Source organism: Anomaloglossus baeobatrachus, chromosome 1 (assembly GCF_048569485.1).
Source record: "Anomaloglossus baeobatrachus isolate aAnoBae1 chromosome 1, aAnoBae1.hap1, whole genome shotgun sequence".
NCBI classification, from domain to species: Eukaryota; Metazoa; Chordata; class Amphibia; order Anura; family Aromobatidae; genus Anomaloglossus; species Anomaloglossus baeobatrachus.
Window position 1 is genome coordinate 65,044,732 of NC_134353.1, and position 22,604 is coordinate 65,067,335.

General features: G+C 51.3%; 1 protein-coding gene across 2 annotated transcripts in view; it reads left to right on the top strand.

Moving 5' to 3' along the window:
• The window catches only part of FAM193A (family with sequence similarity 193 member A), a 239,018-nt gene that overhangs the window by 98,143 nt on the left and 118,271 nt on the right, over positions 1 to 22,604 (top strand). The window contains exons 9-10 of one of the 2 annotated variants that reach the window (XM_075346817.1): positions 9,819 to 9,896; positions 13,343 to 13,455. In XM_075346817.1, the coding sequence (XP_075202932.1) occupies positions 9,819 to 9,896; positions 13,343 to 13,455 (191 nt within the window). The remainder of the gene's footprint in view (positions 1 to 9,818; positions 9,897 to 13,342; positions 13,456 to 22,604) is intronic. The other variant, XM_075346818.1, reaches the window with a different exon arrangement.

Sequence of the window (22,604 nt, forward strand, 5' to 3'; positions counted from 1 at the left end):
TTGCATTATAATTTACACACAACTTACATAAACATGCGGAATACACCTAAATATTGGAGGTGTCTGTAATACCTTGTAATAAAACACATAAATACAGACACTTGAGGGCGCCGGCTGACTCGCATATCCAACTCTGCTACATCGCTAGCACACCAGTGTACTTAACAATTTAAATTTAATATAATACTCTGTACACCTCTATAGGAGTCACTCTACTCCGTAGGGGTGGACGTGGCACGGCCACCTTTTACACATACCCATTTTTCCATCCCACTAGAGATGCCTGTGTTTCTTCATCGTTCCTATGGGAGACCCAGACCATGGGGTGTATAGCTTCTGCCTCCGGAGGACACACAAAGTACTACACTAAAAAGTGTAGCTCCTCCCTCCGAGCATATACATCCCCTGGATAACCAAATATAGCCAGTTCAATGCTTTGTGTTCAGGAGGCACACATCCACACATGCATTCTCATCTGATTTTTGATTTTTGGAAAGAGTTTGAAGAAAAGCGGGTCCAAGCCTGGACTCCTGGCATGTCCCTTCTCACCCCACTGTGTCGGCGGTGTTAAGGTTGATTTCAGGGCTGGAGCCTTACATGCCACGCTCCTTCGCCATCCCTCGGGCTCTGGCTTGAAGTGGGAGCCAGCACGGTTCTCCCTGCCTTGCAGGAGACCGGTCTCCATCCGCAGCCCTTTCAGGATCCTGCCGGACGTAGCACTCATCCCTCAGGGACCTGGCCCTGCGTCTCACAAGCTAAGTATTGAGACGTTATTGTCAGGGGGGTCCCTTGTACTTTATTGTTGGGGAGAGTGTGCTGTGTAACTTTTGTGACATTTCCGGCCGGTTCTCTGGTTTTCACCTGAGAACCGCGCCGATGGTGCCTGCGCGCCGGCCGCATCGTTTAATTTAGGCCCCGGCTTCGCCTGAGGCCTAGTTTCGATTTCACTGCCCCTGCATGTCAGTCATGCAGAGGGACAATGCGGCTCCGCCCAGCGGCCGTTCGGCACAGGGGAGGGACACTCCTCTCTGAGGCAATATTCCCTCCCCTGTAAATCTCCTTGGCCCTCCGGATCCCGCTCTTAGAGTAGGACCCGCCCCCTCTCCTCGCTCCGGCACCATTTTATCGGCGTTCTTATGCCATGTCTGCACAGCGATCGGCGCTGGCTGCAGAATCTCTCAGGGGGTCCGGGCTGTGGGATCTGTAGGGCACAGAGACGTCCCAATGTCAAACGGTCTGGCAAGCCAGAACCTCCGGTTGTGGACCTGCTTATATACTCTGCTTATATACTCTGCTGCGGGTCATTCCGGCTCAGAGCCCCCACTTCAGCAGCATGTCTCACACGAGCAGCAAGGCTGCAAGGCTGTACTCAATATGCACTGCATGTAGGCTCGTACTGCCTGTACCGAGCACATAACCACATTGTGATGCCTGCTCTAACATGGTGGTGCCTCAGCCTGGAGGCTCATCCCCAGTGGTCCCTCCGGCTGCTCCGGCTCCGGTGGCTGAACCCCCGGCTTGGGTAGAGTCCTTCTCTCCATGGGACAGCTGTCCCGGACTCCGCTGAGCATGCATCAGCCCCCTCCTCAGGGCGCTTCTGCTGCTACGGCTCGCTCAGCAAAGTTCACAGAGGATTCTTCATCTGGTCTCAGACCCCGTCCTCCTAAAAGGAAACGCAGGGTCCCCTCTCCTTCCTCGTCCCGCGGCTCTGATTCACGAGCTGACTCGCAGGACGAGGAGGATGTCTTCACTGGGGGCTCGGACGCTACCTCCATGTACCCCATTGATCTGTCCGAAAGTGACGCAAATGCTAGTGTTTTGATTGCGTCCATTAATTTTGTACTGGACCTCAATTCTCCTGCATCAGGGGAGCAACCCTCTCAGGCAGAAAAGCACCAGTTTATCTTGCCTAAGAGAACAAGGAGTGTGTTTCTTAACCACTCCAGTTTTCAGGCCACTGTGACCAAGCCTAGGGCCTGTCTTGACAGACGCTTCCACAAAGCGTGGTTCTGATGACCGTTTTTCCGTTTCCACCAGAGGTGGTCAAGGAGTGGGCTCATTCACAGCCCGGACAGTTGTATCAGTAGCTGATGGCACCTCTCTTAAGGGTTCCACTGACCACCATCTGTATATGAGGCGGCAGGGGCCTCGTTCTCCCCACCTTTTGCAGCAGTGTGGGCTCTCAAAGCCATCTCTGCTTCTCTAGGGAGATGCATTCCCTCACCAGGGACTCTATGCCCGAAATGTTGCCTTAACTTCCAGGCTTCAGCCTTTTCATCCTATGCCATGTCTGCCATGCTGGAGGCTTCTCACCGCACTGCGGTGGCTTCGGCTAATTCCCTCGCTATCCGCAGGATCTTGTGGCTTCGAGAGTGGAAGGCAGACGCTTCTTCAAAGAAGTACCTTGCTGGGCTCCCATTTGCTGGGCCCAGGCTGTTCGGTGAACAACTGGATGAAATTATTCAGGAAGCTACTGGCGGGAAGAGTACTTCCATGCCACAAACCAAAACCAGGATACCTGTCCAGGGCAGGAACCAGTCGAGGTTTCGTTCCTTTCGTTCCTCCAACTGGTCGTCCTCTAGGCCCTCGGCCTCGTCCTCTAGCTCAGCCAAGGACCAAAAACCCAACTGGCGCACGAAGTCGCGTCCTAGACCGCAGGAGCTGCTGCCACTAAGGCAGCCTCCTCTTGACTATCTGGCCCCGCCAGCAACGTCCTTGGTCGGTGGCAGGCTCTCCCACTTTGGCGACGTGTGGTTTCAACACGTCTCCGATCAGTGGGTGCGGGATATCATCTCCCACGGCTACAGGATAGAATTCTATCCAGCCCGCCAAACAGATTTTTTTTCTGTCAACTCCCCCCTGCTCCAAGGCCGCCGCCTTCTCACAGGCCGTGGCATCCTTGCAGGCCAACGGAGTAATGGTACCGGTTCCCGCCTGGGAAAGGTTCAGAGGTTTCTACTCAAATCTCTTCCTAGTCCCCGAAAAGGACGGTTCCTTCCGGCCCATCCTGGATCTCAAGCTTCTCAACAAGCATGTTCAGGTGCGGCATTTTCGCATGGAGTCTCTGCGATCAGTCATTGCCTCAATGACCCAAGGAGATTCCTGGCATCCATCGACATCAGAGATGCCTATCTGCATGTGCCAATTGCAGTTTCACACCAGCGTTGGCTACGTTTTGCAATCGGAGAGGAACATTTCCAATTCGTGGCTCTTCCCTTCGGGTTAGCCACGGCCCCTCGAGTATTCACCAAGGTCATGGCAGCAGTGGTTGCGGTTCTACACCTTCAGGGGTTGGCAGTGATCCCTTTTCCTGGTCGGCCTTCTAGTCAAGGCTTCATCCAGTGCAGACTGTCAGCGGAGTGCCTCGCTCACTCTCGCCACTCTAGCCAATTCGGGTGGCTTGTCTTTCTGTCCAAGTCCACTCTGACTCCGCTCACGTACCCAGGGATGCAATTCGAGACTCTGCCGGCACTTGTGAAGCTGCCCTTAGTCAAACAGCAGTCCCTCCTCTGGCGGTGCGCTCTTTGCTGAGGCCCCGCCGTCGTTCCATCAGGCACCTAATGCAGGTGCTGGGTCAGATGATGGTGTCAATGGAAGCGGTTCCCTTTGCCCAGTTCCATCTGCGTCCCCTGCAGCTGGACATTCTCCGCTGTTGGGACAAGCGGACTTCCTCCTTGCACAGATTAGTGGCTCTGTCGCCACAGACCAGGGGCTCCCTTCAGTGGTGGCTTCGGCCCCTCTCTCTTCAGGGACGCTCCTTCCTGGCCCCGTCCTGGGTGATCCTCACCACGGATGCCAGTCTATCCGGCTGGGGAGCAGTATATCTCCACCACAGAGCGCAGGGCACTTGGACTCCGTCCGAATCAGCCCTCTCGATCAATGTGCTGGAAATCAGAGTTGTCCTTCTAGCTCTCTTAGCCTTTCACCACCTGTTGGCGGGCAAGCACATTCGAGTTCAGTCAGACAACGCGACAGCGGTTGCCTACATCAACCACCAGGGTGGGACACTCACCGCCTGGCAATGTTGGAGGTTCAACGCGTCCTTCAGTGGACGGAGGACTCCAAGTCCACCATATCCGCAGTCCACAGCCCAGGCGTGGAAAGCTGGGAGGCAGATTATCTCAGCCGTCATACCGTGGACAGCGGCAAGTGGATTCTGCATTCGGCAGTGTTTCGGCACTCTGCCGCAAGTGGGGCAACCCGGAAGTGGATCTTCGCTCCCACGATCCTCAGGTCTTTGCAGCGGACGCACTGGTTCAAGATTGGTCCCAGTTTCGTCTGTCTTACGTGTTTCCCCCTCTAGTTCTTGCCCAGAGTCCTGCGCAAGATCAGAATGGAGGGCCGTCGGGTCATTCTCATTGCTCCAGACTGGCCCAGGCGAGCTTGGTACCCAGACCTGCTCAATCTGTCCGTAGAGGCGCCGTGGCATTTCCCGGACCGTCCAGACCTTCTCTCACAAGGTCCATTTTTCCGCCAGAGTTCTGCGGCTCTCAGATTGACGGCGTGGTTCTTGAGTCCTGAATCTTGACGACTTCTGGTATCCCTCCTGAAGTCATCTCCACTATGACTCTGGCTCGGAAGTATTCCTTGGCCAAGATCTATCACAGGACCTGGAGAATTTTCCTGTCCTGGTGTCGCTCTTCCGGCCATGCTTCTTGGCCTTTTTCCTTGCCGACCCTCCTGTCCTTTCTACAGTCCGGTCTACAGCTAGGACTATCCCTCAAGGGACAGGTCTCGGCTCTGTCAGTGTTGTTCCAGCGGCGTATCGCCCGGCTGGCTCAGGTGCGCTCCTTCATGCAGGGCGCATCCCACATCATTCTGCCTTACCGGCGGCCTTTGGATCCCTGGGACCTTAATCTGGTCCTCACGGCTTTCCAGAAACCCCCCTTTGAGCCTCTTAGGGAGGTTTCTTTGTCTTGTCTTTCACAGAAAGTGGTCTTTCTAGTGGCCATAGCTTTCCTCAGGAGAGTCTGATTTGGCTGTGCTCTCTTCGGAGTCAACTTTTTTGGTTTTTCATGAAGACAAGGTGGTTCTCCGTCCGACTCCGGACTTTCTCCCTAAGGTGGTTTTCTCCTTTCCACCTTAACCAGGTCATTTCCCTGCCTTCCTTTTGTCCGGCTCCTGTTCATCGCTTTGAAAAAGCGTTGCATACTCTGGATCTGGTGCGGGCGCTCCGGATTTATGTGTCTCGCACCGCTGTTCTTAGGCGGTGCACCTCTCTTTTTGTGCTGACCACAGGTCGGCGTAAGGGCCTCTCGGTTTCTAAGCCGACCCTAGCTCGTTGGATTAGGTCGGCCATTTCTGATGCCAACCAGTGTACTCAAGTGCCTCCCCCGCCGGGGATCAAGGCACACTCGACCAGATCTGTCGGTGCCTCTTGGGCTTTCAGGCACCAGGCTACGGCTCAGTAGGTCGGTCAGGCTGCCACTTGGACTAGTCTGCATTCCTTTTCGAAGCACTACCAAGTGCATGCTCATGCTGCGGCAGATGCGAGCTTGGGCAGACGCACCCTTCAGGCGGCTGTCGCCCATTTGTGAAGTTAGGTTTAGCCTACTTCTCAGTTTTCTGTTTATTCCCACCCATGGACTGCTTTGAGACGTCCCATGGTCTGGGTCTCCCATAGGAACGATGAAGAAAAAGAGAATTTTGTTTACTTACCGTAAATTCTTTTTCTTATAGTTCCGTAATGGGAGACCCAGCACCCTCCCTGTTGCCTGTTGGCAGTTTCTTGTCCCGCGTGTTATCACCGGCTGTTGTTGTAGACAGAGGCTCCGGTTGTTCCGGTTCTTGCTCTATCTCTACTTGTGGGTGGATACTCTCCTTCAGCTTTTGCACTAAACTGGCTATATTTGGTTATCCAGGGGATGTATATGCTCGGAGGGAGGAGCTACACTTTTTAGTGTAGTACTTTGTGTGTCCTCCGGAGGCAGAAGCTATACACCCCATGGTCTGGGTCTCCCATTACGGAACTATAAGAAAAAGAATTTACGGTAAGTAAACAAAATTCTCTTTTTTGTAGTTCAGGTTTCCCATGTTTATCTCATAACACTGCCGTTTTACCTATCCACAACAGTCTTCACGAAAGCGATCTTCATGGCCATTCTTTGGACAAGAGGCATTCTCTTCATCCCTTAACTGGACAACATCCTGATCAAAGCGCCTTCCCTCTCGGCATGATGCGAGAGCTTGTAGATCACCCTGGACACACACTCTTGCCACGGCTGGATCAATAGCAAAAGTAGTCTCTGATTCCGGCACAACGCGTTGCTTTCCTGACAATATTGTTTGACTCCACATGCCCAAGTATGTTTCTGCCCGAAGATAAGCACTCTACCCTTCTAAGAGGAACTCATTCTCTTAGATGTCCCTCTCCACGCCCTCTCAGATTTTGATGTGTATTCTGGGCAAGATTGTATCCGCAATGGAAGAGGTCTCATTTGCTCAGTTCCCTTCTTCAGATTTTTCTCCTATCAAGATGGGACAAGTCCACTTACTACATGGACCAATCAGTAGCACTTCCCTCCCAGATGAAAAAGTCTTTGGAATGGTGGAAACTCTCTGCTCGTTCATCACGGAAGATTGTTTCTACTGATTCACTGAAAAATCTGCCCAACGGACACCAGCTTCCTCGGCTGGAGATCAGTCTTCCAGAACTTCAAAGAATCATCTCTTCCCATTAACATACTGAAACTCGGAAGGAATTATCCTGGCTCTCTTTCACGCTCAGGATCTTCTCTTCGGTCGCCCGGTCCGCTTCAAATTTAGCAACGTCACGTCGTACATCAGCCAACGAGGAGGAACGTTGAAGCCGAGCAGTGATTTTAGAAGTTTTTCCGTTCCTTTCATGGGCCAACCGGAATGTACCAGCAATCTCAGCAGTACACATTCCTGGAGTAGACAACTGGGCCGCTATCTCAGCCAAGAGAGCCTAGCTGCGGGTGAATTTTACCTGAACCTGACAGATGTGCATGAAATTGGGACACTCAATGTCGATCTGATGGTGTCCAGCTTGAAACACAAAGTTTCCTAGTTCATGTCCAGTTCTTGCGATCCCCTAGCGAATTACTCAAAGTCTCTGGTCCCAGGTCTCCCTTTCTTACTGGTTTTCTGCTCTAGTGCTGCTCCCAACTGATCAAGATCAATGGAGAAAGAAGTACCAGTCATACACGTGGCCACAGATTGGCCAAGAAGACCTTGGTACACAGAGCTAGTCCATTTAATCATGGACATCACATGGAAACTCCTAGACCTTGTTTTACATGGTTCCCTCTTCCACCAGAATTCCCAGTCGCTCAATTTAACAGCATGGTTAAATAGTATTAATAGTGTAGCTTCAACAAGCTACAGCTTTGAGATCCACTTGTCTCTCCAATCAGGTCATTCAGATCATGATTAAGTCAAGGAAGTCGTCTTCTTCTCGCTTTCTTGCATGTACCATTGCACAGGGAAGTCCTTCCTTTGCTGCTGCAAAACCAGCCAGACCGCTCACATTGTCTTTCTCCTCCCCTTCCCTTCTGTCCTTTCTGCAGTCAGTTCTCGACTCCGTCCTGCCCCTTAGCTCACTTAAGGGTCAGGTCTCTGCTCTTTCCATTCTTTTCCAGAGAAAAATTGCGTCTTGTCCACAGAGCAGAACCTTCCTTCAGGTGGCCACACATTCTGTACCACCTTACCGACCTTCGATATAGCCTTGGGACCTCAACCTTGTTCTTGACGTCCATCAGAGGCCTAACTTTAAAGAACTGCTACTAGAGTTTCTCTATCTTTCCTCTCCTGGAAGCCTGCCTTCTTGGTAGCCTTCACCTTGATCAGACGAGTGTGCAAACTCGTGACCTTCTGCCGCTTTCCCCATCTGGTGTCTCCTCAGGACAAAGTGGTTTTGCGCTCTACTCAACCCTTTATCTCTAAGGTTACCATCGGAAACTGTCGTTTCATAAGCTGGACCTCGTGAGAGCACTTTGCCTTTACATCAACAGGATGGTATCCTTTAGATGAACAGACTATGATTCCGGATGGTCTTTGCAGAGGTCTTCCTCCTTCCAGATCCATCATTGGCCGCAGGAACCGGTCTATCTCGGGAGCTTACCGGATAAAGGACAGCGCCATCCACTCAAGGTCCCGGGTCACCCCACTCGCGCACTGGGGGCCTCCTGGGCCTTCAGTCACCAGGCTTCTGTCTCGCACGCATTTATACAAGGCTGCTACATGGTCTTCCATTCATACATTCACAAAATTCTACAGGGTTCACACCTAAGCATCTTGAGATGCGATACTCAGTAGAAAGGTCTTGTGGGCCACAACGGTCCGAGCTCAGACTTGAGACTATCCAGTGCCCACCCTTGGGGACTGCTCTAGGACGTCCCATGTTGTCCTGTGTCCACAATGAAGCCATACAAAATAAATTTTGGGTACTCACTGTAAAATCGTTCTTGGCGTCTTCATTGCGGAACACGGCACCCGCCATTGTATTCAGTTATAAGTTGTGCTGTTACTAATTTACTATGTTGCTTAAATATACTTTTGCCTTTCTGTTGCTTCTACTGCTAAAACTGATCATCTCCGTACCAGTTGGTGGGTATATTCTACTGAGGAGGAGCTAACTTTTTTTTTTGCATAGTGTTAGCCTCTTAGTGGCAGCAGCATTCAGTCATGATCTCCTGTGTTCCCCAATGAAGGCTTACGGTGAGTACCCAAAATCTTTTAATCTGCCGCTCTTGGACCTGTTCAAACTAAAATGCCCCCTTTTTTTTATGCTTTTAATGTAAGTTGCACTTATTTAAAGAATTTTTTTTTTTTACCTTGGGGTAAAAGTCTGCAATCACTCTGACTGCAGACTTGTGAATTTTCACAGTGGGCAGTGTACACACGGTCAGGATTCTCAGCTCCAGGAGCTGGCGGGCGCATGACCATAAGTATGCAATTTGCATACATGTGATCATGTGCCAACTAGACATGCACATCCTTTGCTTAGTACAAGTGAATTGCCAGAAGTCAGATAAGTCTAGTCAGAATGTGGCCGGAAGCATGCAAATCAGCTGAACGGCCACAGGTGGAGCGATGCTGCGGGCTGGGAGTAAGGCCAGGGCCACACGGGGACAAATGCGGTTCTGGCATGACACTCGGCTCACGCTGGCAGCACGGCAGGAGACGTGTGTCGTGTGAGTGTCCCTGCGACTGAGGTCCGACCGTGCTATCGGACCTCAGCTGCGGGTGGCGGACCGGCACTGAGGAGGGAGGGATTTCTCTCCCTCTCTCCTCCGTAGCCGACTATTACCATTCTCGCCCTTCACTCGCGGTACACCGGTGTTCCGCGAGTGCAGTGCGTGGTTTTTTTTTTCCTTGCCCCATAGACTTGAATGGGTGCGAGAGAAAAAGACTCTCGCATTACAGCTGCAGCATGCTGCGATTTGTTTTCTCTGTCCGATTGGAGCCAAGAAAATAATCGCTCATGGGTGCTGGCACATAGACTAATATTGGTCTGAGTGGAATGCGATGTTTTATCGCACTCCACTCACTCCGATTTTCATGCCGTGTGTCTTGTGCCGCTGCAACACCCCGTTAGGCCTAAGGCACAGACACGATGGACTCCAGGAAAATAGCGCTTGCGCACACAGAGATCTCTGCTCGCCGGTGACTGACAAATGGCGGTTGTTAAAATAACTGCTAGTCACAGTGTAGGAAAGGTTATACGGTTTTATAAAAAGATGCAACTGTGCCGTATACTTGAACAAATAGGCATATGTAGGAGCCTGCGACGAGAAATGCAGGTGGTTACGGATTTTCCGGAAAGCGTGTTTATTTTGGTCTAAACTTCATTTTAGATGGCTTTGCAGTCCAAACACAGGATGCTAAAAGAAGATTGGGAATACTATAGACAAAGGATGTTTATTGAAGACCAAGTAAGGCCGCCGCCATTGCTTTCACTGTGCTTTGGAATTGACTTTAATGAAACCAAATCCTCTTTTTTGGGGGAAGGGGAATAAATTGAGAATAATCTCTGTTATGGCAACCTCTGCACTGCTGCGTTATCTGCTTGGTGATGTGCGGCACGGGCCGGGTGCTGTTCTGCTTTTCTGAAATCTGTTGCCAAAATAAGTCAAATAATAACAAAGATGGAAAATTCCTTATGAACCGATAACTTGCTATGTGGCCAGCGACCCTCCGCGCTCGGTGGAATTGATACTATGGATCAGTTTTTACAGTGCATAGATACCCTATAAATTGGTGTCTGATCCTTAAAGGAGTTGTCTGGGACTAAGAACTAACAGGCAGGTAGTTGCTAACTTCCCTGCTCCAACCGGCGGTGAGTCTGTTTCTTCACCTCATCAACAGAGCAGCTCTTATCTTCCCGACTGCTGATTTCACCCTGATTGACAGCTGGTCCCCGCAGATAAGCAGCAGGGAGCTATATATCAATTTGCATGATTGTTGTCAGGGGTACTTCTCACATAGCGAGATCGCTGCTGAGTCACGGTTTTCGTGACGCACCAGTGACCTCACCAGCGATCTCGCTGTGTGTGACACTGAGCAGCGATCTGGCCCCTGCTGTGAAATCGCTGATGGTTACACACTGCTCTGGTTCATTTTTTGCTCGCCCGCTGTGAAGAACACATCGGTGTGTTTGACAGCGAGAAAGCAACGATCTGAATGTGCAGGGAGTCTGCTTCTGGCAGCCTGCGGTAAGCTGGTAACCAAGGTACATATCGGGTATCGAAGCAAGGCGCTTTGCTTAGTAACCCGATGTGTACCATGGTTATGTGTGCAGGGATTCGGCTTCTGGCAGCTGCGGACGCTGGTAACCAAGGTACATATCTGGTATCGAAGCAAAGCGCTTTGCTTAGTAACCCGATGTGTACCATGGTTATGTGAGCAGGGAGTCGGCTTCTGGCAGCTGCGGACGCTGGTAACCAAGGTACATATCTGGTATCCAAGCAAGGCGCTTTGCTTAGTAACCCGATGTGTACCATGGTTATGTGTGCAGGGAGTCGGCTTCTGGCAGCTGCGGATGCTGGTAACAAAGGTACATATCGGGTATCGAAGCAAAGCGCTTTGCTTAGTAACCCGATACGTACCATGGTTACGAAGCACAGAGTCGTTTTATACAGGTTGCTGGTGGCTGATCTCTGATCGCTGTGGAGATCTGCCTGATTGACCGCTCACCAGCGACCATGTAGCGATGCTCCAGCGATCCCTGCCAGGTCAGATCGCTGGTGGGATCGCTGGTTGCGTCGCTTAGTGTGACCCTTACACCCAGTCAGTCAACAGAGCGGAAGAGAAGCTGCTGTCCTGTTGACATGTTGTCAGTGGAAGTCACACATTTCTGGTAGGAGCGGTGTGTGCCGGCAGACAGCAGCGCCCGGGCAGAACAGGCAGGTGGTCAACAACTACCTACCTTAAGTGCTTCAATGTAAAATAGTCCCAGACAACCCCCTGTTAAGTGAGCCTCATCAATTCTATAGTTGTCTAAACCAGGGTCTTCTCCAGAAGGTAACAAACCTCCCATCTGCAGACGTCTTTGCAATCTGCCAGTCATTGTGTTGTCATATGGCAAGGCTCATTAAACAGTCAGACTTTAGAGTAGATAAAAGCCCTTTGATACATATTACATAGATTATTCTGGCACCCTCACTGGCCGGCTTTTCCCAGTTCTGCTAGGAGTGATTGACAGGTGTGGCGTGGCGCTGGGAGTAGCCGTCACTGGACTAGTCTCGTCCTCTGCCGGATCTGTAAAGTAGATTTTCTCTGAAACGCTGGAGTGTTTCAGGAAAAGTAATAACTGGCCGTGTTCCCTTTTACGTCACTATGTAGCACTACAATTACAGTATATAAGGTCCAGTGTGCAGTGGAGATATTGCCTATAGGGACGTGCTATAGACCTTTATGCCATACATATGTGCTGCTGGTGCCCTGGATCGGAGAGGTGGTCACGTGCTGGATGCTGAAAACATGGCTACTTTTCTCCCTTCCATGATCCGCTCCGCACTGGGTTATGTTATTGCTCTTCCATTCCATTGACGTCAGCGGAGCCAATTTGAAATTGATTTTTCCAACCTTACTAGTGAGATTCTTAGATTTCTAGGTGACGGGGCCTTCCGGCAATCGTCCATTCCTGCCACATGACCACTGGACATTCAGCTCATTCTCAGTACTTCATTGTGTGTGCTCCTGGCCCAGATATTTCTTTGTATTTGCCATTAATGTGTATGTCTGCCTGCTTTATGTATTTTTCATGTTTTTACTGCATTATTATATCTTGCATCCATATCCGTGTCATTTCCATGAGGCTGTGGCTACACAGTGACTTTCCCGCTACAACAAGATCCATAAGTCGTGTGGGCTAGAATTGCGTGCCAATTGTCCGCACCTTACCGTTGTTGACGTGCACCTCACCGTTGTTGACGTGCGCCTCACCGTTGTTGACGTGCGCCTCACCGTTGTTGACGTGCGCCTCACCGTTGTTGACGTGCGCCTCACCGTTGTTGACGTGCGCCTCACCGTTGTTGACGTGCGCCTCACCGTTGTTGACGTGCGCCTCACCGTTGTTGACGTGCGCCTCACCGTTGTTGACGTGCGCCTCACCGTTGTTGACGTGCGCCTCACCGTTGTTGACGTGCGCCTCACCGTTGTTGACGTGCGCCTCACCGTTGTTGACGTGCGCCTCACCGTTGTTGACGTGCGCCTCACCGTTGTTGACGTGCGCCTCACCGTTGTTGACGTGCGCCTCACCGTTGTTGACGTGCGCCTCACCGTTGTTGACGTGCGCCTCACCGTTGTTGACGTGCGCCTCACCGTTGTTGACGTGGCATGACTATGCTAGGGGGGGATTTCATTACACACTAAGAAAAAAAAAAAGTGAATGTATATCTTGCTGAGAGTCGCACTAGTCACGTCCCAGTTGCAGTAAGTTCTGGTGCACCTCATATGTGCAATGTCCCGGTGCCAAATGGAAATCTTGGTGTCGCACAAAGTTGCCGTGTAGCTGTAATTGATTGCTTGTCCCGTGACTGTTCTTGTCCTTTGTTATCCTTATGTAATGACATTTCTCCACACATGGCCGCTTTCACACTTCTGACATTTACAGTCAGAGTAAGGACCGAAATGTCCGGGCTGGCGGGGGGCTCCAGGCCTCTGAACTTGGCATCCTCATATCCTCGGCCGATCCAGACATCGTGGTTTGTACTAGAACCATCAATGTCGATTGTGTGAAACCTGCTAAAAAGAGCACTGGAGGAAACGCTGCAAATTTGTCACAACTCATGGACGACCAAAGCGGAGCAATAAGTTAGGATCCTGTTTTTTTTAATATATAACTTCATATTAGATTATTTTTGTTTCTTTTCCTCAGTTAAACAACAAGAAGGCATTAACTGGAGAGAACAACTTCGCAGACAAAATGAGACACATGCTGTCCACGCGGATGTGTATGTCCGACTGTCCGAACTGTAACTACAGGAGGAGGTGGGTTTATTGCCGTCAGTAGAACTTCTGGTCTGTGTACTCCGCCGTTATGATACAGCCAGCATCTCATTCTTTTTAGGCTCTCGTCCTCCCCATTGGGTCCAAAAGGGGTTATCCAATTGTGGCAGTGCTCCAAATGTTATAAAATCGCATTATAAATGCTACTTTCCTCTTTATGCTTCTGGTGATCCAGCGGTTTTTCGATTTTGTTTATAAGCCGTAAACAAATTTTTTTTTTCTTTTATACAAATGTTAATTACAATTTTCAAAAATTTCAATACAAACAAAATTTCCCAGTCCCACACCCTTCCCAACCCTCAACACGCCAAAATACCGTATTTTCTTCATCGTTCCTTATGGGAGACCCAGACCACGGGTGTATAGCTTCTGCCTCCGGAGGACACACAAAGTACTACACTAAAAAGTGTAGCTTTTCCCTCCGAGCATATACACCCCCTGGATGACCATATCCAGCCAGTTTAATGCTTTGTGTTTCAGGAGGTCACACACACATGCATTCTCATCTGATTTTTGATTTTAAAGAATTGGAAGAAAAGCGGGTCCAAGCTGGACTCCCGGCATGTCCCTTCTCACCCCACTGTGTCGGCGGTGCTGTTAAGGTTGATTTTACAAGGCTGGAGCCTTACATGCCGTGCTCCTTCACCATCCCTCGGGCTCTGGCTTGAAGTGGGAGCCATCACGGTTCTCACTGCTTTGCAGGAGACCGGTCTCCATCCGCAGCCCTCATAGGTCCCTGCCTGGACGGAGTGCTCACCCCTCAAAGACCTGGCCCTGCGTCTCATAAGCTAAGTATTGAGACGTTATTCAGGGGTCCCTTGTACATTTATTGTGGGGAGAGTGTGTTTTTTAACTTGTATGTGGTTTCCGGCCGGTTCTCTGGTTTTTTTCCTGAGAACCGCGCCGAGGGTGCCTGCTTGTCGGCCGCATGTAAAAATTTAGGCCCCGGCTTCGGCTGCGGCCTACTTTCGGTTTCACTGCCCCTGCATGTCAGTCATGCAGGGGAACAGTGCGGCGCCGCCCACCGGCCGTTCAGCATAGGGGAGGACACTCCTCCCTGAGGAGATGTTTCCCTCCCCTGTATCTCTCCTTGGTCCTCCGGTTCCCGCTCTTGGACCTAGCCCCACCCCCCCTCCTCACTCCGGCGCCATTTTCTCAGCGTTCACATGCTGATCGGCGCTGGCTGCAGCAGCTCTGCAATCTGTCTGGGGGTCCAAGCTGTGGAAACGGAGGGCACACAAAACGGTCTGGTAAGCCACAACCTCTGGTTGTGGACTTTTTTATACACTCTCTGGGGGTAATTCTGAAGGAGTGTGTTCTTTACTGCAGAACCTCCACCTCAGCAGCATGTCTCTCACTAGGAGCAAGGCTGCAAGGCTTTACTCTATATGCACTGCATGTAAGCTCATACTGCCTGAACCGAGCACATATCCACATTGTGATGCCTGCTCTAACATGGTGGTGCCTCAGGCTAGAGTCTCCCCAGTGGTCCCTCCGGCTGCTCCGGCCCCGGTGGCTGAACCCCCGGCTTGGGTAGCATCGTTTTCTAATGCTATCTCCCAGTCCTTTGCCGACTCCATGGGACAGCTATCCCGGACTCTGCTGACCATGCATCAGCCCCCTTCTCATGGCGCCTCCGCTGCTCCGACTCGCTCTGCAGAGCTCACAGAGGATTTTTCCTCTGTTCCCAGACCCCGTCCTCCTAAACGGAGACGCAGGGACTCTTCTCCTTCCTCGTCCCACGGCTCTGATTCACGAGCTGAATCGCAGGGCGAGGAGGGTGCCTTTACTGTGGGCTCGGACGCTACCTCTATGTACCCCATTGATCTAACCGAAGGTGATGCGGATGTTAGTGATTTAATTGCGTCCATTAATTCCGTACTGAACCTCAATCCACCAGTGTCAGAGGAACAAGCCTCTCTGGTAGAAAAACACCAGTTTACCTCACCTAAGAGAGCAAGGAGTATGTTTTTTAACCACTCCAGTTTTCAGGCCACTGTGACCAAACCCAGGGCCTGTCCTGACAAACGCTTTCCAAAGCGTAGTTCTGATGACCGTTTTCCCTTTCCACCAGAGGTGGTCAAGGAGTGGGCTCATTCACCTAAGGTGGATCCTCCGGTGTCTAGAATCTCAGCCCGGACAGTTGTATCTGTGGCGGATGGCACCTCACTTAAGGATTCCACTGACCGCCAGGTTGACCTGCTGGCCAAATCTGTATATGAAGCGGCAGGGGCCTCGTTCCCCCCGTCTTTTGCAGCAGTGTGGGCTCTTAAGGCCGTTTCTGCTTCTCTGGCGGAGATGCATTCCCTCACCAGGGACTCTATGCCCAAAATGGTTGCCTTAACTTCCCAGGCTTCGGCCTTTTCATCCTATGCCATGTCTGCCATTCTGGAGGCTTCTCACCGCACGGCGGTGGCTTCCGCTAATTCCCTCGCGATCCGCAGGATCTTGTGGCTTCGAGAGTGGAAAGCAGACGCTTCTTCCAAGAAGTACCTTGCTGGGCTCCCTTTTGCAGGGCCCCGGCTGTTCGGTGAACAACTGGATGAAATTATTAAGGAAGCTACTGGCGGGAAGAGTACTTCCTTGCCACAAACTAAAACCAGGAAACCTGTCCAGGGCAGGAACCAGTCGAGGTTTCGTTCTTTTCGTTCCTCTAACTGGTCATCCTCTAAGCACTCAGCCTTGTCCACTAACTCAGCCAGGGATCGAAAAACCAGCTGGCGCACGAAGCCGCGTCCCCAGAAGAACGGAGGAGCCGCTGCCACTAAGGCAGCCTCCTCTTGACTATCTGGCCGCGCCAGCAGCGTCCTTAGTCGGTGGCAGGCTCTCCCACTTTGGCGACGTGTGGTTTCAACACGTCTCCGATCAGTGGGTGCGGGATATCATCTCCCACGGGTACAGGATAGAATTCTCTTCCAGCCCGCCAAACAGATTTTTTCTGTCCACTCCTCCCTGCTCAAAGGCCGCCGCCTTCTCTCAGGCCGTGGCATCCTTGCAGGCCAACGGAGTAATTGTATCGGTTCCCGCCCGGGAACGGTTCAGAGGTTTCTACTCAAATTTCTTCCTAGTCCCCAAAAAGGACGGTTCCTTCCGGCCCATCCTGGATCTCAAGCTTCTCAACAAGCATGTTCAGGTGCGGCACTTTCGCATGGAATCTCTGCGATCAGTCATTGCCTCAATGACCCAAGGAGATTTTCTAGCATCCATCGACATCAGAGATGCCTATTTGCATGTGCCAATTGCGGTTTCACACCAGCGTTGGCTACGTTTTGCAATCGGAGAGGAACATTTCCAATTCGTGGCTCTCCCCTTCGGGTTAGCCACGGCCCCTCGAGTATTCACCAAGGTCATGGCAGCAGTGGTTGCGGTTCTGCACCTCCAGGGGTTGGCAGTGATTCCTTACCTGGACGACCTTCTAGTCAAGGCTTCGTCCAGTGCAGACTGTCAGCGGAGTGTCTCGCTCACTCTCGCCACGCTTGTTCAATTCGGGTGGCTTGTCAATCTGCCCAAGTCCACTCTGACCCCGACACAGAAACTTACGTACCTAGGGATGCAATTCGAGACTCTGCCGGCACTTGTGAAGCTGCCCTTAGTCAAACAGCAGTCCCTCCGTCTGGCGGTGCGCTCTCTGTTGAGGCCCCGCCGTCATTCCATCAGGCACCTCATGCAGGTGCTGGGTCAGATGGTGGCGTCATTGGAAGCGGTTCCCTTTGCCCAGTTCCATCTGCGTCCTCTGCAGCTGGACATTCTCCGCTGTTGGGACAAGCGGACTTCTTCCTTGCACAGGTTGGTGGCTCTGTCGCCACAGACCAGGAGCTCTCTTCAGTGGTGGCTTCGGCCCCTCTCTCTGTCTCAGGGACGCTCCTTCCTGATCCCGTCCTGGGTGATTCTCACCACGGATGCCAGTCTATCCGGCTGGGGAGCAGTATTTCTCCACCACCGAGCACAGGGCACTTGGACTCCGTCCGAATCAGCCCTCTCGATCAATGTGCTGGAAATCAGAGCTGTGCTCCTAGCTCTCGTAGCCTTTCACCACCTGTTGGCGGGCAAGCACATTCGAGTCCAGTCAGACAACGCGACAGCAGTTGCCTACATCAATCACCAGGGCGGGACTCGCAGCCGCCTGGCAATGTTGGAGGTTCAACGTATCCTTCAGTGGACGGAGGACTCCAAGTCCACCATATCCGCAGTCCACATCCCAGGCGTAGAAAACTGGGAGGCAGATTATCTCAGCCGTCAAACCGTGGACAGCGGCGAGTGGGCCCTGCATCCGGCAGTGTTCCGGTCAATCTGCCGCAAGTGGGGCACTCCGGAAGTGGACCTAATGGCATCCCGGCACAACAACAAGGTCCCGGTTTACGTGGCTCGCTCCCACGATCCTCAGGCCTTGGCAGCGGACGCGCTGGTTCAGGATTGGTCCCAGTTCCGTCTGGCTTACGTGTTTCCCCCTCTAGCTCTCTTGCCCAGAGTCCTGCGCAAGATCAGGATGGAGGGCCGTCGGGTCATTATCATTGCTCCAGACTGGCCCAGGCGAGCTTGGTACCCAGACCTGCTCCGTCTGTCCGTAGAGGTGCCGTGGCATCTCCCGGACCGCCCAGACCTTCTCTCACAAGGTCCGTTTTTCCGCCAGAATTCTGCGGCTCTCAGATTGACGGCGTGGCTCTTGAGTCCTGGATCCTGACGGCTTCCGGCATTCCTTCTGAAGTCATTTCCACTATGACTCAGGCTCGGAAGTCTTCCTCGGCCAGGATTTACCACAGGACTTGGAGGATTTTCCTGTCCTGGTGTCGCTCTTCCGGGCATGCTCCTTGGCCTTTTTCCTTGCCGACCATCCTGTCCTTTCTACAGTCCGGTCTGCAGCTAGGACTATCCCTCAATTCCCTCAAGGGACAGGTCTCGGCTCTGTCAGTGTTGTTCCAGCGGCGTATCGCCCGACTGGCCCAGGTGCGCACCTTCATGCAGGGCGCATCTCACATCATTCCTCCATACCGGCAGCCTTTGGATCCCTGGGACCTTAATCTGGTCCTCACGGCCTTACAGAAACCCCCCTTTGAGCCTCTTAGGGAGGTTTCTTTGTCTTGTCTTTCACAGAAAGTGGTCTTTCTGGTGGCCATAACTTCTCTCAGGAGAGTTTCTGATTTGGCTACGCTCTCTTCGGAGTCACCCTTTTTGGTTTTTCACCAAGACAAGGTGGTCCTCCGTCCGACTCCGGACTTTCTCCCTAAGGTGGTGTCTCCTTTCCACCTTAACCAGGACATTTCATTGCCTTCTCTTTGTCCGGCCCCTGTGCATCGCTTTGAGAAAGCGTTGCATACTTTAGATTTGGTGCGGGCGCTCCGGATCTATGTGTCACGCACCGCTGCTCTCAGGCGGTGCACCTCTCTTTTTGTGTTGACCACAGGTCAGCGCAAGGGTCTCTCGGCTTCTAAACCGACCCTAGCTCGTTGGATTAGGTCGGCCATCTCTGATGCCTACCAATGTACTCAGGTGCCTCCCCCGCCGGGGATTAAGGTGCACTCTACCAGAGCTGTCGGTGCCTCTTGGGCTTTCAGGCACCAGGCTACGGCTCAGCAAGTCTGTCAGGCTGCCACTTGGTCTAGTCTGCACACCTTTTCGAAGCACTATCAAGTGCATGCTCATGCTTCGGCAGATGCGAGCTTGGGCAGACGCATCCTTCAGGCGGCTGTTGCCCATTTGTGAAGTTAGGTTTTGCCTACTTCGCAGTTCTGTTTATTACCCACCCATGGACTGCTTTGAGACGTCCCATGGTCTGGGTCTCCCATAAGGAACGATGAAGAAAAAGAGAATTTTGTTTACTTACCGTAAATTCTTTTTCTTATAGTTCCGACATGGGAGACCCAGCACCCTCCCTGTTGCCTGTTGGCAGTTCTTGTTCCGTGTGTTTTCACCGGCTGTTGTTGTAGACAGAGGTTCCGGTTGTTCCGGGTTTTACTCTATCTCTACTTGTGGGTGGCTATTCTCCTTCAGCTTTTGCACTAAACTGGCTGGATATGGTCATCCAGGGGGTGTATATGCTCGGAGGGAGGAGCTACACTTTTTAGTGTAGTACTTTGTGTGTCCTCCGGAGGCAGAAGCTATACACCCGTGGTCTGGGTCTCCCATGTCGGAACTATAAGAAAAAGAATTTACGGTAAGTAAACAAAATTCTCTTTTTTTCGTTTTATAAGACTCACCCCAAATTTTGTGAAAAAATAAAATATGGGGTATGTTTTTTAATCCGGTGGTGTCTTACCGAGGAGGGACAGCAGCAGTGGTGGTGCAGGGTCACAGGGGGCGGTTAAGGTCAAGGGCAATGCGGCAGGTGTCCATGATGCTCACTGTGGGCATTGTGAGGCAGGAACATCCAGAAATTGTTGGCGGCGGGGGGTTTAAAGAAATGGCGCCCGGAGTTTGCGCTTGCTCAATGATGAGCTGAGATCTCATCTGTGCATGCACCACCTCCAGATGCCATTTCTTAAGTCTCTTGCTGGGAGATCAGTGGGCTGGAGGCTGCGCATGCGCAGATGAGCTCTTGAGTCGAGTGCTCAATCTGCGCATGTGCCGAATCTGGGTGCTATTATTTGAGGCCCGCACCGCCAACATTTTTAGGATGGCCCCTGCCTCCCAGCCCGCAGCAAGCACAGCGCACCGTCCCTGCCTCCCAGCCCGCAGCAAGCACAGCGCACCGTCCCTGCCTCCCAGCCCGCAGCAAGCACGGCGCACCGTCCCTGCCTCCCAGCCCGCAGCAAGCACGGCGCACCATCCCTGCCTCCCAGCCCGCAGCAAGCACGGCGCACCATCCCTGCCTCCCAGCCCGCAGCAGGCACGGCGCACCATCCCTGCCTCCCAGCCCGCAGCAAGCACAGCGCACCGTCCCTGCCTCCCAGCCCGCAGCAAGCACAGCGCACCGTCCCTGCCTCCCAGCCCGCAGCAAGCACAGCCCGCAGCATTGCTCCTGCTTACTGTGACCATTCTCCACCACGCCCCAGTAAGCTACATCCTGCTTGTAAGACGCACCGCTCATTTTCCTCCCAAATTTTTGGGAAGAAAAGTGCGCCTTATAATCCGAAAAATACAATAACAAGAAAAGTATTGCAATACACGGACAATTGTTTTTCGTTTTTGTTCAAATGTTCTTTAAACTAACTAAAATATTATGTATCATGGAGGATTCAGCAGATAACATTTTATATTTTTGGGTTCGCGAGAACAGGCATTTCCATTTACTAAAAGAGACCCAGACAATATCTCCATTATGCCAGGTCCGAATCATCAATCCAGGGGGATCCAAAGCTTATCGAATTTTAGCAATTCCTTTTCGTATAAATGCCTTTTTCCAAATTTTATCACCCAGTTTTTCATTGATGAACTCCATACTAGTGGGCACTTGGTCTGGTATCCTGTACTATGCTATTACCTTCTTGGCCATATACCGCATGCCCAACACTGCAGCTTGGCCTTCATGTTTGGTGGTTTAGATCCTTCACATATCCCAATATATAAGCAAAGGATGAAGGAGCTGCATTAACTTTATAGATCCTGTTTTATGATTTCTAGAACTCCTTTCTAAACCATTCCAAATTAGGATAGGACCCGATCATGTGTAATGGATTTGCTGGATGTAACTTACATCTGGAGCATATCTGGTTTGACGTCAAATAGAAACTATGGATTTCTATATACCTGATGTATCACGTATAGATGAGCGCCTCTGGGGATCACTGCGGCGCTATATCCAGGATTTCCTGCCACTGACCATCCTCAATAGGCCTATGTCCCCCTCCCATTTACTCTTGGAACATATCTGATATCTCCATTAGTGCCAGGTAAACCACAGCGTCTTCCATAATGAACTGGATTGCATAATCCCTTCAATACCCTGCGCCTTCACCTTTCACTATAGTAGCAAAGTGGGCAATCAACCTCTAGAAACTCCACTGCTTTGTTGATTTTTAAGGTGATTTCTGAGATTGAGACAGTATGTCTTCCCCCAGCCCCCCCCCAGCCAACGCCCCCGGGGACGTCCCACCCACGGATATGTTGAAGTTGAGCAGTCACATATTACACCCAAGAATTCAAACCTGCCAATCCCCACTCCTTTTTGTCTGTTTGTTTGGTTACCCAATATTTACCTTGGTTACCAGCATACACCGCTTAGCACTGGCTCCCTGCACATGTAGCCAGTGTAAATATCGGGTAACTAAGCAAAGCGCTTTGCTTAGTAACCCGATGTGTACCCTAGCTACGTATACAGGGAGCCAGTGCTAAGCGGTGTACGCTAATAACCAAGGTAAATATCGGGTAACCAAGCAAATCGCTTTGCTTTGTTACCCGATATTTACCCTGGCTACGTGTGCAGGGAGCCAGCGCTAAGCGGTGTATGCTGGTAACCAAGGTAAATATTGGGTAACCAAGCAAATTTGGATATTCTAGCACCTTATCTGTGGATGCTCTCGTCCGCTGGCCTTGCTGTCTTAAGAAAGATTGCACGTACCAGGGCTCATCATACTAAACATCCGCACGCCTTCCCCGTGGGCAGAACACTACTCAAAGAACCACAGGGTGAGGGAACCACACATTTTGTAAGATTTTATTGGTTCACCACCAGGCCAAAACATAACATACATTCCCACCAAGAACACAAGTCTTAAGTTCTGTAGAATGACTATGGTGACAGGAGCAAGGACCTTTTTCCTTTTTATACCTCTATTCTCATTTCAATGTATTTTGGCTGTTTTCACATTGGTCACTAGTTCAATCCGACTGCAAGGGGTCTGAGGCAATAGACATTTAACATAGGGCTCCGGTCAGTCTGACGTGAAACAAAGGCTAACTTGTCTGATTTACTGAACAAAGGAACAAGAAGTCTGGCCTAATTAAGAATCGTTCACCCGCCACACAAGTGGCCAGATGCTGAGTCATCACATCTCTCCGAGGTCTTTTCGCAGGCCTCTCGAGGGAGCTCTCTTTGAGACTGGATTTATGCCAGGTATAAACGCTTCTATCAACATTAGAAGAGTCTATTGTTAAATATAGTTCTTGATACCTGACAACAATTCTGCACTGGACTCTCTAGATGCTGTAAAAAAAAAATTTGACTCTGTAGAGTGGTTCTTTGTATCGTCCTGCCT